Source organism: Dipodomys ordii, unplaced genomic scaffold, assembly GCF_000151885.1.
Source record: "Dipodomys ordii isolate 6190 unplaced genomic scaffold, Dord_2.0 Scaffold184, whole genome shotgun sequence".
Classification (NCBI taxonomy): Eukaryota; Metazoa; Chordata; class Mammalia; order Rodentia; family Heteromyidae; genus Dipodomys; species Dipodomys ordii.
Window position 1 is genome coordinate 413,899 of NW_012267400.1, and position 13,854 is coordinate 427,752.

General features: G+C 57.3%; 3 protein-coding genes across 5 annotated transcripts in view; all 3 read right to left on the minus strand.

The window, feature by feature from the left end:
* Syce2 (synaptonemal complex central element protein 2) overlaps positions 1-198 on the minus strand; it is a 14,495-nt gene extending 14,297 nt beyond the window's left edge. For both annotated transcript variants that reach the window (XM_013034218.1, XM_013034219.1), the window contains exon 1: positions 179-198. In XM_013034218.1, coding sequence (XP_012889672.1) covers positions 179-193 — 15 coding nt within the window. In that variant the 5' untranslated portion in view covers positions 194-198. The remainder of the gene's footprint in view (positions 1-178) is intronic.
* Positions 199-3,377: 3,179 nt separating this feature from the next.
* Positions 3,378-4,463, minus strand: LOC105999223 (phenylalanine--tRNA ligase alpha subunit-like). The gene is made up of 4 exons (XM_013034182.1): positions 4,398-4,463; positions 3,851-3,988; positions 3,664-3,762; positions 3,378-3,585 (listed from the first exon to the last, which is right to left on the minus strand). Exons 1-4 carry the CDS (start codon positions 4,461-4,463, stop codon positions 3,463-3,465), a joined length of 426 nt encoding a protein of 141 aa, XP_012889636.1. The 3' UTR covers positions 3,378-3,462.
* Positions 4,464-5,312: 849 nt separating this feature from the next.
* Positions 5,313-12,893, minus strand: Farsa (phenylalanyl-tRNA synthetase, alpha subunit). 2 transcript variants are annotated; one of them, XM_013034255.1, is made up of 13 exons: positions 12,741-12,893; positions 10,044-10,181; positions 9,857-9,955; positions 9,660-9,778; positions 8,141-8,233; positions 7,917-8,045; positions 7,714-7,829; positions 6,984-7,068; positions 6,773-6,872; positions 6,499-6,667; positions 6,337-6,414; positions 6,137-6,251; positions 5,313-5,647 (listed from the first exon to the last, which is right to left on the minus strand). In XM_013034255.1, the coding sequence occupies exons 1-13, from the start codon at positions 12,885-12,887 to the stop codon at positions 5,512-5,514; spliced, it is 1,524 nt and encodes a 507-aa protein (XP_012889709.1). In that variant the 5' UTR covers positions 12,888-12,893; the 3' UTR covers positions 5,313-5,511. The 2 variants fall into 2 exon arrangements, with proteins under 2 accessions (XP_012889709.1, XP_012889708.1); XM_013034254.1 differs by having other exon boundaries at positions 6,337-6,433.
* Positions 12,894-13,854: the final 961 nt, after the last annotated feature.

A 13,854-nucleotide genomic window follows, 5' to 3' on the forward strand; every position in this document is an offset into this window, starting at 1 on the left:
GCCGCGCGCCCGGCTCCGTCAGTCAGGCAGCCGGCACCGCGCGACCGGCGGCCTCGGCGGCAGGGAAGAAGGGGCCGGGTTCGGTGCTGCGGGGGAAGCCCAGGATCGCGGCCGTTCCTTTGGCCGCTCGCTCGCCCGCCCGCCCCTCCACGTGAAGGACGCCGACACCGCCGCTTACTCCCTGACGCTCCATTCGGTCTTTTCCCGCCTTTTACGCGCGCGCGTTCTGCGCACGCGCAGCCTCCGTCTCCCCCCCCCCCGTGCGCCCCGCCCACGCGGGGGACCTGCGCGCGCAGACGGACCCGGCCGAGCCGTTGGGCGGCAGTTGAGCTGTAGTGGGATTGCGGGCGCCCCGCCGGCGCCTCGCGCAGTGCGCATGTGCGCGGGCCCGGCCTCCCCCGTGGCGTCAGGCTTGCGGGAGTGTGGCTCGGTACGTGTAATTCCGTCTTAGTTTACTGTCTGGGGTTTTTGCTTCCCCAGTGACGCTGAGACTCCTACGTTAGGCTGCAGGCATGAGATGGGATTGCTCTTGGGCGCCCAGGCCGGCTTCGAACTGGGTATCTGGACCCGCGTGTGGGGACTGCGGTGTGCGCTGGGGCCGGGAGGCGGCGCCGCGGTGCAGAGGCCCGGGCGCCCTGCGCAGCGCACACCAGCGCAGGCAAATAAAGCTCTTGATTAAAAAAAGAAAGCAAGCTTGGTCATGAATAAAAATCTCAGCCGCGCTGCGGCCCTGTGGCCCACGCCCTGAGCCCCCCAGCCCCCGGGAGGCCGAGCCCTGAGGCCCACGCCCGCCCCCCCAGCCCCGGGGAGGCCGAGGCCCATGCCCGTCCCCATGCCCATACCCCCAACCCCCGGGAGGCGGAGGCCCACGCGGCCGGTGGGAGGCTGAGCCCTGAAGCCCACGCCCGGCCCCCCAGCTACTCAGGAGACAGATCTGAGGATCGCCGTTCAAAGCCAGCCCGGGCAGGAAAGACCGTGAGATGCTGATCTCCAATAAACCACCAGAAAACTGGAAGTGGTGCTGTAGCTCAAGTGGTAGAGCGCTCGCCTCAAACTGAAGAGCTGAGGGACAGCGCCCAGGCCCAGAGTTCAAGCCCCACGACTGCCCCCCCATAAAAAAACCATCTCTTAATAGCAACGGACAGAATGTGTTGCAAATATTTTTAAGGGTGGTTCAGATGGCAGAGCACCTGCCTAGGAAGAGCCAGGCCCCAAATTCACACTACTTCTCATGCACACACAACTTACAAAGGGCTGGGAAGGTGGCTCAGTGGTAGAGCACTAGCCTCACATGCATGAGGCCCTGCTTTTGATTCCTCAGTACCACATAAGCAGAAAAAGCCAGAAGTGACGCTGTGGCTCAAGTGGTAGAGCGCTCACCTTGAACACATGCTCACAGACAGCGCCCAGCCCCGAGTTCAAGTACCAGGACCAGCCTCCCAAATTAAAAAACACACACATAATTTGAAATAATCAGATACTCAGAAGGTCCCAAGTTCAAAGACAGCCTGGGCTATAGTTAAAACCTAAGTAACTTAGATCATGACTTTTTTTTGGTCAGTCATGGGGCTTGAGCTCTGGGCCTGGGCGCTGTCCCTCAGCTCTTCAGCTCAAGGCAGCGTTCTACCACCTGAGCCACAACGCCACTTCCAGCCTTTTCTGGTTATGTTGTCCCAGGCATACAAGGCAAGCACTCTACCACAGAGCCACCTTCCTAGCCCCCACGTTTCGAGTTTTTTGGCTGGGCTTGACCTGGGCACTGTCCCTGAACTTCTTTTATTCAGATAGCACTCCAACACTTGAGCCATCATGCCACTTCCGGCTTTTTCTGTTGATGTGGTACTGAGGAATCAAACTCAGGGCTTCATGCATGCTAGGAAGCTGTCTACCACCAAGCCACATTACCCGCTCAAGTCTCAACACAAGACCTTAAATACAAAGATTCTGCAGCAGATGGCGCTTACTGAGGAGGGTGAGCCATGGGCTCCAGCAGCTTTACTAAGTTCTCTAAACTGGGCTTACTTTGTGTCTGAAGAGGCACAGGGGTTTATATGCAGGTCCTAATGCTCTTGACATGACACTCTCCCACTCCAGGTACATCTGTACTTCTGGCTTTTTCCCCCACCAGTCCTGGGGCTTGAACTCAGGGACTGGGCTGTTCTTGAGCCTCTATGTGGTCAAAGCTAGCACTCTACTTGAGCCACAGCATCACTTCCTTTACTGGTGATTTTATTGGAGATAAGTATCTGGGGGGGGGGGGAGACATGGACTGGGAAGGTGGCTCAGTGGTAGAGCGCTTGCCTTGCATTCCTCAGCACCACATAAGCAAAAAGAAAAAAAAGGCAAAGTGGTGCTGTGGCTCAAGTGGTAGAGCACTAGCCTTGAGCTGAAGAGCCGAGGGATAGCACCCAGGCCGAGTTCAGGCCCCACGACCGGACCCAAAAAAAAATCTCACGGATTTTTCCTGTCAGGCTGACTTTGAACCGCAATCCTCACATCTCAGCCTCATGAGCAGCTAGGATTACAAGCGTGAGCCACCTGCGACTAGCAACCAGCTTTTCTTTTTTTTGAGTAGTTTATTAGAAACAAGAGTCTCTTAGACTTTACTGACCAGGCTGGTTTTGAACCGCTATCCTCAGACCTTAGCCTCCTGAATGGTTAGGATTACAGAAGTGAACCACCAGCAATTACCTTTTATTTTTTTGAACTAAGAACTTGCTATGGAGTCTGAACTGGCCTTGAAACATGACATCTTTCAGCCTCTTGAATGCTGGGGTTACAGCAATGTACTATCAAACCCTTTGCCTTTTACTTTCCTTCAACACCAGCACCTGAACTCAAAAAGTCTTCAGCTGACAACACTAGAGCGCGATCTCTAGCTTGGCGTGTGTTTGAACTCAGGGCCAGGGCACGGTCCCTAAGCTAGTGTTCTACCATTTGAACCACAGCTCCACATCCACCCTTTTGGTTGGAGATGAGTCTCATGACTTCATTGCCTGGGCTGGCTACTGGAGCTGCACTTCCCCAGAAGGCCTGGCCCAGCCTGCCCAGGACCCACGCCACTCTCCAGCTTTTTCTTGTTGTTGTTGGTCGTGGGGCTTGAACTCTGGGCCTGGGTGCTGTCCCTGAGCTCTTGATCTCAAGGCAGAGTGTTCTTTTTTTTTTTTTTTTTGCCAGTTGTGGGGCCTGAACTCTGGGCCTGGGCGCTGTCCCTCAGCTCTTCAGCTCAAGGCTAGCGCCACTTGAGCCACAGCGCCACTTCCGGCTTTTTCTACTTATGTGGTGCTGAGGAATCGAACCCAGGACCTTAGGCATGCAAGGCAAGCGCTCTACCACTGAGCCACCGTCCCCAGCCCAGCCCCAGGAAGAGAGTTCTTAGCAGTAGGGACAAAGGCCCTGGGGTCACATATGCAGATGGAAAGGTGGACTGGGGGGAGCCATGGTCTCCCCAGCTCAAGCCACTCACACTTCAGTCAGCAGCTTCCTCTTCCGCAGTTCACTTCTTTCTTTTTCAGCCAGTTTCTCGGCCTGTCCCCCCTGGACCAACTGGAGCCGCCGCTGCACCTCATCGTCTATGCCCTCCACCTGCAGGAAGCGAGGTTTGAGGCCTGGGCGCCCCTGCGGCCCCCACCCCGTGTGCCCACCGCATACAGGGAGACTCACGGTGCGGAACACCCGGGGCCCCTCGGCCGCGCTCTTGTCCACGCGGATCCACTTGTTGGACATGGCCTTGCTGAAGCCCACCTTCCCGCTGGGCAGGCGCTGGGGGTGTCAGGCAGGGCTGAGTGGGTACCCTGCAAGCCCCCGCCCCACTCCCTGCACTCCCTCACCCCTGCCTGCAGGCAAATACCATGAGCTCACTCTGCGCCAAGCCCTCCGCGGGGACACTCTGAAACACGCGGGCCTCGTGGCTGCCCTCCCGGGCCATCTCCTCGCCCTCCGCGGTCAGCTCCCAGCGCTTGGTGGAGCGAAGCTCAGCCTCGATCACCTGCAGGGAGACGGGGAGCACGGGTGGAGGTGGGTGCAGAACCAGGCTCTTCCCCAGGCAGCACGTGAGGCTGGGATTTGAAGCCCAGCCTCCCAGCCGAGGGACCCAAGGCAGGACGTTCCCGGCCCAGCCTCGAGGTCCTTCATGTGACACACACAGTTCTCTTTTAATTTTTTTTTTGGGGGGCGGCGCCATTAGTGAGGCTTGAACTCAGGGCCTTGTGTTCTCTTGACTTTTTCATTCAAGGATAGTGCGCTACTACTTGAGCCACAGCTCCACTTCCAGCTTTTTGGTGGTTCATTGGGAATACGAGTCTCAGGACTTTCCCTGCGTAGTCTGGACTCAAACCATGGTCCTCAGATCTCAGCCTCCTGAGAAGCTAGAATAACAGGAGCTACCTGTGCCCAACTAAGTTCTTCCTTTGTAGTGCTAGAGATGGAATCATGGCCTCCTGCATGCTAGGCAAGTGCTCCATGCCCCTGCCTTTTTGCTTGATTCCTCAGTTTTGGGTTTTTTTTCTTTGTTTTTTGGTCAGTAGTGGGGCTTGAACTCAGAGCCTGGGTGCTGTCCCTGAGCTTCTTTTGCTCAAGGCTAGCACTCTACCACTCTGAGCAATGACACCATTTCTGGCCTTTTCTGTTTATGTGGTACCGAGGGTTTGAATCCAGGGCTTCATGTTTGCTAGGCAAGCATTCTACCACTAAGCTACATTCCCAGACCACGTAACTTCTTATTTTTTCTGTATTTTTTAGGATCCGGCGTGGGGCCTGAACTCTGGGCCTGGGCATGCAAGGCAAGTGCTCTACCACTGAGCCACCTTCCCCAGCCTCCTTTAGTTTGTTCTTTAGACAGGGTCTTACACTTTTTTTTTTTGGGGGGGGGGTCCGGTCGTGGGGCCTGAACTCTGGGCCTGGGCGCTGTCCCTCAGCTCTTCAGCTCAAGGCTAGCGCCACTTGAGCCACAGCGCCACTTCCGGCTTTTTCTACTTATGTGGTGCTGAGGAATTGAACCCAGGGCCTCATGCAGGTAAGGCAAGCACTCTACCACTGAGCCACCTTCCCAGCCCCAAGGCAGAGTGTTCTACCACTTGAGCCATACCGCCACTTCCATTTTTCTGGTGGTTCAGTGGAGATAAGAGTCGTATGTACTTTTCCTGCAAGGGCTGGCTTTGAACCCTGATCCTCAGATCTCAGCCTCCTAAGTGGCTAGAAAGACAGGCGTGAGCCCTGGCGCCCGGCTCCCAGCTCTCTCTGGGGCCCCCTCACCTGGTTTCTTCTAGATTCAGCCCCAGGCTGAGCCGGAAGGACCCCACTGGACCCTTAGGGCGTCTCCACAGGGGGGCTGCGGCCCGCTTTATTGCACAGCAGAGCCACCCGCCCAGCTTCCCGGCCGGACAGCCCGGGGGACAGGAAGAGCCTCTCGTGGGCACGGGTCCGGGATGAGTCGGGGGAGAGAGAAGGGCCGGCCTCACGGAGGCCTCATCAGTACAGTGGGGTCACTGGTGAGGGCGGCAGGGCCTCGGGTCACGCGGCCTCCTGCGTGTGCCTGGGTGTGTCCACGTCCAGGCGGCACAGGGGACTGTCGTACACCATCTGCAGGTTCACCTTGTGGCCCACCAGCTCCCGGATGTTGTTGATGCCGTACTTGATCATGGTGGGGCTGGGAGGGGAAGTGAGCAGTGAGACTCTCCACTTGGAACCCGAGGGCTTCCGTCAGCTGAGGAAAAGCGCTGTGGCCCCCAAGACCTCCATGGCCTGCCACCTCCCGGCCCCCATGTCCTCCCATTTGCCCCCTCGCTCTCCTGGCTCTTCTCCAGACCCACCAGGCCCGGCCCAGCCTCAGGGCCTTTGCACTGGCTGGATGAGACATCCCTGCGTCTTCCTGTTATCACTGGTCTGCTCAGGGGCTGCCTCCTCCATGAAGCCCTCCCTGACTCCCCCGTCTGCTGAGCTGGCACTGCCGGCTCTGAGACACACAGCCTAGACTATTGGCTTCATTGACTCCCTGGTCTTGCCGTAGTTCACCTGGATTTCCCATGGACCCAAGCGCGGTGGCAGACACAGATGCTGAGTGTCATCACGCAGGACAGATCCTTTGAGAGGAATGAGTGGACCTGCCCACGCCGGGCAGTCCGGGAGGGGCACTCACCGCTCCAGCGAGAGCCCCCAGGCAATGACCGACACATTCTCCGGGAGCCCCATAGGCAGCAGCATCTCGGGGCGAAAGAGGCCTGAGTTCCCAACTTCCACCCACTTCTTCAGGCCTGCAGGGCAGAAGGAAGGCAGAGAGTTGTATGGGGGGTAGTGGAGGGAAGAGGCTCCCAGGCCATGCCACGGGGTGCCCCAGACCTTGATGGTAGCTGAACACCTCCATGCTGGGCTCCGTGTAGGGGTTGTAGGCTGGCTTGAAGCGGAGCTGCGTGATTCCTGCAGGGGACAGTGATGGGTGATGGCGGAAGTGGCCTCCTCCATGCTCCCTGGCTCCGCCCCCAGCCCGCCCCGCCAGCTCACCCAGCTTAGTGAAGAACTCCCGCAGGACGCCCATGAGGTGGCCCAGGTTGAGCCCGTGGTCGGCCACCACGCCCTCGATCTGGTGGAACTCAGCCAGGTGCGTGGCGTCCAGGGTCTCGTTGCGGAACACGCGGTCGATGGAGAAGTACTTGGCTGGTGTGAAGGGCTTCTGGGGGGGGGGGGGGTGACAGCCAGGCCAGGTGGGGCCCAGATGGGGGTCAGAAGGTCCAGAGGCCAGCCAGAGCTAGCCACCCCTGCCCAGGCCACTCCGCACCTTCTGGGCCAGACGGTAGAGGGCCCGGGCGCTGGCCGAGGTGGTGTGGGTGCGCAGGAGGTTCTTCTTGGCCTCATCCAGCTTCCAGCTGTATTTGTAACTTCAGAGCAAAAGGAAGGCGGTGGTCCATGCACTGCCCTGGCCTTCGGCCTCCTTCCCCAGGCCTCTTCTCCCGCACCTCTCCCCAGGCCCAGCCTCCATCCAGACTCACCCCTGGGAGCCGTAGCCACCCTGCGAGTGGGTCCGCTTCACACGCTGTACATAGTCCATGGGCAGCTGCAGGGCCTCGGCTGGATCTAGCAAGACACAGCCCCAAAGCAGCAGCAGTGAGACTCGAACTCAGGGCCTCGCACTTGCTCAGCAGGTGCTCTACCACTTAAACCATGCCCCCCTGACACCTCTAGCTCAGAACTCTGTGAGGCTCCCACCTTACCCAGAAGATACTCAAGTCCTGTCCCAGACCTCTCCCTGCCTCAGTGTCTTCCCTCTCTAGTCACGACTCATTCCTGCCTCGGGACCTTGGCACTGGCCCCACTCCCACCTACGGTTCTCCAAAAATATGGCCTCCTCCCTCACTTTACCTCTGTTTCAACAAAGACCACCCTCCCCAGCGCAGGGGCTTCGGCCTCCTTCCCGACCGTGTGTTAACAGATGAGGCACAAAAAAGAGAACCATCTGCTGAGTACACTGTGAACTTCCTTTTCCTGCTGGGTGCTGGGAAGAGAAGTCAGGCCCTGGCACAGACTAAATGAGTGTTGAACCACTGCCTCAACTCCAGTGGCTAGGACGGCCCTGAAGATCTGGGGCAAACTGGTTCCTGGGAGAGGGTGCAGCAGGAGCAAAGGCCCTGGGGTAGGCACCGCTGGCATGTTCAGAGGAAAGCATTCGACCATGGTGAGCAGAAACCCAGAGGCCCCTCAGCCACCCCAGCATGGACCCACCTCGCAGGAAGAAGGTGTCGTGCTGGTCCCTCGCAGGGTGTTGCTGGGGCTGGAAGAGGGCGTCAAAGTTCCAGAAAGAGCTCTCGATGAAGTTGTCCGTTGGCATCTCGGTGAACCTAGGGGAAGACAAGCCTGATGTGCCTGCCCTTGCCTGGGCCCAGGCGCCGTGCCCGCAGCATGCTCACCCTGAGCCCCGTACTCACCCCATCTCTAGGAAGATCTGCCGGAACTGGGAGCGGACCTTGAGTAAGGGGTGCAGGTGGCCGCTGTCGGGGGGCACGCCGCGGGCTGCGAAGTTGTAGGGCTTGAAGGACCGGTTCTGCCAGGAGCCACTGTGGGGGGACGGGATGCCCCAGCCTGGTGAAGGCAGCCCAGCCCCACCAGCGCCCAGCCCCGCCTGGGCACAGCCTGTGGGCACCTGTGCTACCTGGAGATCATGTCTGGGCTCAGCTCTGCCTCCTGCTTGGAGATGCTGGTGCTGAAGGCCTTGCCTTTGCTTACCCAGTAGGTCTTCAGGGTCCTGCGGCCAGAGAAAGGCATGGGAGGTCACCTACGCAGCCACCTCGCGTGGCCTCCCGCCCGTGCTCACTCATAGCCAATCAACAAACGCGTGTGCAGTGTCTGCTCGAGGCCCAGCCAACCGCTGGGATGCAGTGGCGGTGAAATCCGGAGGGCGCTGCACCGCAGCCCTGTGAGAAGGGGCTGGTGTACAGACAGGGAGACTGAGGCCAGAAGAGGCCAAGTGACTTGGCCATGGTCAGCAAAGGTAGACCTTTTGTGTGTGCGTGCTAGCACTGGGGCTTGAATCCAGGGCCTTGCGCTCTCACTGGCTTTTCTGCTCAAGGCTGGTACTCTACCTCTTGAGGCACAACTACATTCTGGCCTTTTTTTGTTTTGTTTTGTTTTAGGGGGGGCCGGTCGTGGGGCCTGAACTCGGCCTGGGCGCTGTCCCTCAGCTCTTCAGCTCAAGGCAAGCGCTCTACCACTTGAGCCACAGCGCCACTTCCGGCTCTTCCTGCTTATGTGGTGCTGAAGAATTGAACCCAGGGCCTCAGGCATGCAAGGCAAGCGCTCTACCACTGAGCCACCTTCCCAGCACCGACCCCCACCTCCCCCTTTAAACACTAGTTATTTGGAAATAAGAGTGGCTACAAACCTTGATTCTCACTGGTGCCGGTGGCTCACACCTGTCATCCTAGCTACTCAGGAGGCTGAGAGCTGAGGATCACAGTTCAAAGCCAGCCCAGGGAGGAAAGTCCATGAGACTCTGATCTCTAACAAACCACCAGAAAACTAGAAGTGGCGCTGTGGCTCAAATGGTAGAGTGCTCACCTTGAACTGAAGAGCTGAGGGACAGCACCCAGGCGCAGAGTTCAAGCCCCATGACTGACAAAACACAAAACCTTGATCCTCAGATCTCAGCCTCCTGAGTAGCTAGAATTACAGGTCTGAGTCCCTGGCACCTGACTAAGGATAGACCCAGAAGATCCATAGGAAGAGAGTCCCTAAATGGTAGGCCATGAGAGAAAGCAAGTGGCTCAAGTTTCAGACAAGTCACCTGTTCTCTGCAGCCTCAATTTAGGATTTTGTAGTGAGGACTTAAAAAACAACAACCAACTTTTTTTTTTTTTTTTTTTGGGGTCCAGCAATGAGGTCTGAACTCTGGGCCTGGGCGCTGTCCCTCAGCTCTTCAGCTCAAGGCAAGCACTCTACCACTTGAGCCATAGCACCACTTCCAGCTTTTTTTCTTTTTGCTTATGTGGTGCTGAGGAATCGAACCCAGGACCTTAGGCATGCAAGGCAAGCGCTCTACCACTGAGCCACCGTCCCCAGCCCAGCCCCAGGAAGAGAGTTCTTAGCAGTAGGGACAAAGGCCCTGGGGTCACATATGCAGATGGAAAGGTGGACTGGGGGGAGCCATGGTCTCCCCAGCTCAAGCCACTCACACTTCAGTCAGCAGCTTCCTCTTCCGCAGTTCACTTCTTTCTTTTTCAGCCAGTTTCTCGGCCTGTCCCCCCTGGACCAACTGGAGCCGCCGCTGCACCTCATCGTCTATGCCCTCCACCTGCAGGAAGCGAGGTTTGAGGCCTGGGCGCCCCTGCGGCCCCCACCCCGTGTGCCCACCGCATACAGGGAGACTCACGGTGCGGAACACCCGGGGCCCCTCGGCCGCGCTCTTGTCCACGCGGATCCACTTGTTGGACATGGCCTTGCTGAAGCCCACCTTCCCGCTGGGCAGGCGCTGGGGGTGTCAGGCAGGGCTGAGTGGGTACCCTGCAAGCCCCCGCCCCACTCCCTGCACTCCCTCACCCCTGCCTGCAGGCAAATACCATGAGCTCACTCTGCGCCAAGCCCTCCGCGGGGACACTCTGAAACACGCGGGCCTCGTGGCTGCCCTCCCGGGCCATCTCCTCGCCCTCCGCGGTCAGCTCCCAGCGCTTGGTGGAGCGAAGCTCAGCCTCGATCACCTGCAGGGAGACGGGGAGCACGGGTGGAGGTGGGTGCAGAACCAGGCTCTTCCCCAGGCAGCACGTGAGGCTGGGATTTGAAGCCCAGCCTCCCAGCCGAGGGACCCAAGGCAGGACGTTCCCGGCCCAGCCTCGAGGTCCTTCATGTGACACACACAGTTCTCTTTTAATTTTTTTTTTGGGGGGCGGCGCCATTAGTGAGGCTTGAACTCAGGGCCTTGTGTTCTCTTGACTTTTTCATTCAAGGATAGTGCGCTACTACTTGAGCCACAGCTCCACTTCCAGCTTTTTGGTGGTTCATTGGGAATACGAGTCTCAGGACTTTCCCTGCGTAGTCTGGACTCAAACCATGGTCCTCAGATCTCAGCCTCCTGAGAAGCTAGAATAACAGGAGCTACCTGTGCCCAACTAAGTTCTTCCTTTGTAGTGCTAGAGATGGAATCATGGCCTCCTGCATGCTAGGCAAGTGCTCCATGCCCCTGCCTTTTTGCTTGATTCCTCAGTTTTGGGTTTTTTTTCTTTGTTTTTTGGTCAGTAGTGGGGCTTGAACTCAGAGCCTGGGTGCTGTCCCTGAGCTTCTTTTGCTCAAGGCTAGCACTCTACCACTCTGAGCAATGACACCATTTCTGGCCTTTTCTGTTTATGTGGTACCGAGGGTTTGAATCCAGGGCTTCATGTTTGCTAGGCAAGCATTCTACCACTAAGCTACATTCCCAGACCACGTAACTTCTTATTTTTTCTGTATTTTTTAGGATCCGGCGTGGGGCCTGAACTCTGGGCCTGGGCATGCAAGGCAAGTGCTCTACCACTGAGCCACCTTCCCCAGCCTCCTTTAGTTTGTTCTTTAGACAGGGTCTTACACTTTTTTTTTTTGGGGGGGGGGTCCGGTCGTGGGGCCTGAACTCTGGGCCTGGGCGCTGTCCCTCAGCTCTTCAGCTCAAGGCTAGCGCTCTACCACTTGAGCCACAGCACCACTTCCGGCTTTTTTTCTTTTTGCTTATGTGGTGCTGGGGAATCGAACCCAGGGCCTCATGCATGCAAGGCAAGCGCTCTACCACTGAGCCACCTTCCCAGCCCAGGGTCTTATACTTTTACCCAGCCTGTCTTGAGCTCTGATCATCCTACCGCAGCTTCCTAAGTAGCTGGGATTACAGGTGAGCCCAACTGTGCCTGGTTCCACCATAACTTTGATCTCTGCAATCTGAACACGAATTTCAAATCCAGTTTTACTAGCCCCCTACTAGTGACAATAGTGAAGTTACTGATCTGTGTCGAGTGTCATTTGTTGTTATCTGCCCAATGGGGACAATAAGAATGCCATCATTCTAGGTATGTGGCAAAGCTTAGATAACAACTAACACTAAGACTAGAGTAGGCACAGAACTTCTCTTTAAAAATAAGTGGCACAGGGCTGGGAAGATAGTTCAGTGGTAGAGCGCTTGCCTTGCATGCATGAGGCCCTGGGTTCGATTCCTCAGCATCACATAAGCAGAAAAAGCCGGAAGTGGCGCTGTGGCTCAAGTGGTAGAGCGCTACTAGCCTTGAGCTGAAGAGCTGAGGGACAGCGCCCAGGCTCAGATTTCAAGCCCTACGACCGACAAAATGAATAATAAATAAGTGGCACAGTTCCTGATGTCATGGATCTAGCTTTCTGGGTGACCCATGAGCTCCCCAGAATCCTCTGTGACTCCATCACCTTCCATGTAGCCCCATCAGAATGCTGGGATTTACCCCTGTCCTCCTCCACCTCCTTTCCTTAACAACCACCTCCCCAAAGGCAAACACCATCTCCTCTAGCTTGACCTCTAATTTTGACCCTACCAGTCCTTCCTAAAGGTGCTATAACTCCCTAGTACCTCTGGGAGATAAATGCCCCACAAAGCCTTGCAACTCTGTCACGATGGTGTCTCTCTGGCCCTCTGACTGAAGGAAAGGACAATGCTTCGATGGAAGGGGCCTGCACGCTCTACCTCCCTTTCTTCCAATCCCCGTTCAACTCTTTACTTGCTATGTGACCCTGGGAAAGTTACTAAACCCTCCTGGACCCAGCTTCCTGCCGCTCCCCAAGGGAACCCAGTGCTTCCCACAGCTACGTGTGGGAAGTGCTCCTCCCTCCCCCCAAAAAAAGATCCCTAGAAACTATGCTTTCCTCTCCACAGGCCCACACCCGATTCTGCTGTCCTATCCATCGGGGCTGTTTTCCCTGCACCCCAAATCTGCGTCAGTCAGGCATCACTGCTGGGTCACACACGCACACACACACACACACACACACGCACACACACCCTCTGGTCATTTCAGAACCACGCTGATTAGATCGCAAGCGTCCTCCCTGTCCGCCATCACACCCCAGCCCCAGTCCCACACACCCGGGCCATGCATCAGACTCCACAGACGTTTCTCACAGACCGAGGAACACCGGTGGACCCCCACACTCACTCGTGCTAGAGTCCCCGGCCGGGGCATCCGGGGGGATCTATCCCCACCTCGACCGGAGGCCGGCGGGCCCGGGCCCAGGGCTGACCCCCGGCCCCGCCCGACCCCGGGGGGCCTGCTCACCTCGCCTAGGGCCTGCAGGCTCTTCACGGCGCCCACCACCGCCTGGTGCTCCACGCCCAGCTGGGCCGCCAGCTCCGCGCTGTCCAGGCCGCCATCGGCCGCCTCCAGCCGCCGGAGCAGCTGCTCCGCCACCGGCCCGTCCGCCATGTCTGCTCCCAGTGCGCACCGCGTGTCCAAAGCCCGGGGGCGGGACGGTGGGGGCGGAACCGGAAGCGGCGCCATCTTGTGTGTGGCAGCCCGTCGTGCGTGACTCCGGGGTCGCCATCTTAAGTGTGGGAATGGATGCTCACTAGATTGGATGGGCTTGTGTCTGTTAGACCTGCACTGTGGAGAAGTGAGGCTTTTGGTTGGCCAGCGAGGATACAGTGATGGCTTGAAGGGGACTGAAGTTCACTTTCTTTTTTCTTTCTTTCTTTTTTTCTTGGTGGGTCGTGAGGCTTGCACTCTGGGCCTGGGCGCTGTCCCTCAGCTCTTCAGCTCAAGGCCAGTGCTCTACCGCTTGAGCCACGGCGCCACTTCGGGTTTGCTGGTGGTTCCTTGGGGAGAAGAGTCTCACGGACTTTCCTGCCCAGACTGGCTTTAAACCGCCATCCTTAATGTTAGCTGGAACAAAGCCAGCAAGATCTTATTTCAAAAACAGTATGGGGCCAGCTCCCTCCCTTAATCCTTGCTACTCTGGAGGCTGAGATGTGAGCATCACCTTTGGAAGCCAAAAACAGGCAGAAAATCTGTGAGACTTCTCTCCAATAAACTATTTAGGATAATCAGAAGTGGCACTGTGGCTCGAGAGAGAGAGAGAGAGAGGACACAAAGAGGCTCAGGGACAGGACCCAGGCCACAGCACATCATTGCCAGGTTTCTGGTAGTTTATTGGAGGTAAGAATCTCATGGACTTTCCGGCCCAGGCTGGCTTTGAACTGCCATCCTCAGATCTCAGCCTCCTAAGTAGCTAGGATGACAGGCGTGAGCCACTGGGGCTTGGCCTGTGAATTTTTTAGAACCCAATCCCACACATCTGAATTATTTCAAATTTGGAATCTTGACCTTAGATGAATAAGGATGATTTGATGCATTTGAAAACCTAAGTTTATTTGGTTCTGGTGGCACCACAATT

What these genes read in the sequence shown, in the direction of transcription:
- Farsa (XM_013034254.1), bottom strand. Translation starts at nt 12,887, where the DNA reads ATGGCGGACGGGCCGGTGGCGGAGCAGCTGCTCCGGCGGCTGGAGGCG. An exon ending in GCCTGCAGGCCCTAGGCGAG is followed by an intron (nt 10,182 to 12,740) that starts GTGAGCAGGCCC and finishes GTCTCCCTGCAG; the next exon opens with GTGATCGAGGCTGAGCTTCG. An exon ending in GGCCCCGGGTGTTCCGCACC is followed by an intron (nt 9,779 to 9,856) that starts GTGAGTCTCCCT and finishes CGCTTCCTGCAG; the next exon opens with GTGGAGGGCATAGACGATGA.
- LOC105999223 (XM_013034182.1), bottom strand. Translation starts at nt 4,463, where the DNA reads ATGGAGCACTTGCCTAGCATGCAGGAGGCCATGATTCCATCTCTAGCA. An exon ending in TGGCGCAGAGTGAGCTCATG is followed by an intron (nt 3,763 to 3,850) that starts GTATTTGCCTGC and finishes TGACACCCCCAG; the next exon opens with CGCCTGCCCAGCGGGAAGGT. An exon ending in GGCCCCGGGTGTTCCGCACC is followed by an intron (nt 3,586 to 3,663) that starts GTGAGTCTCCCT and finishes CGCTTCCTGCAG; the next exon opens with GTGGAGGGCATAGACGATGA.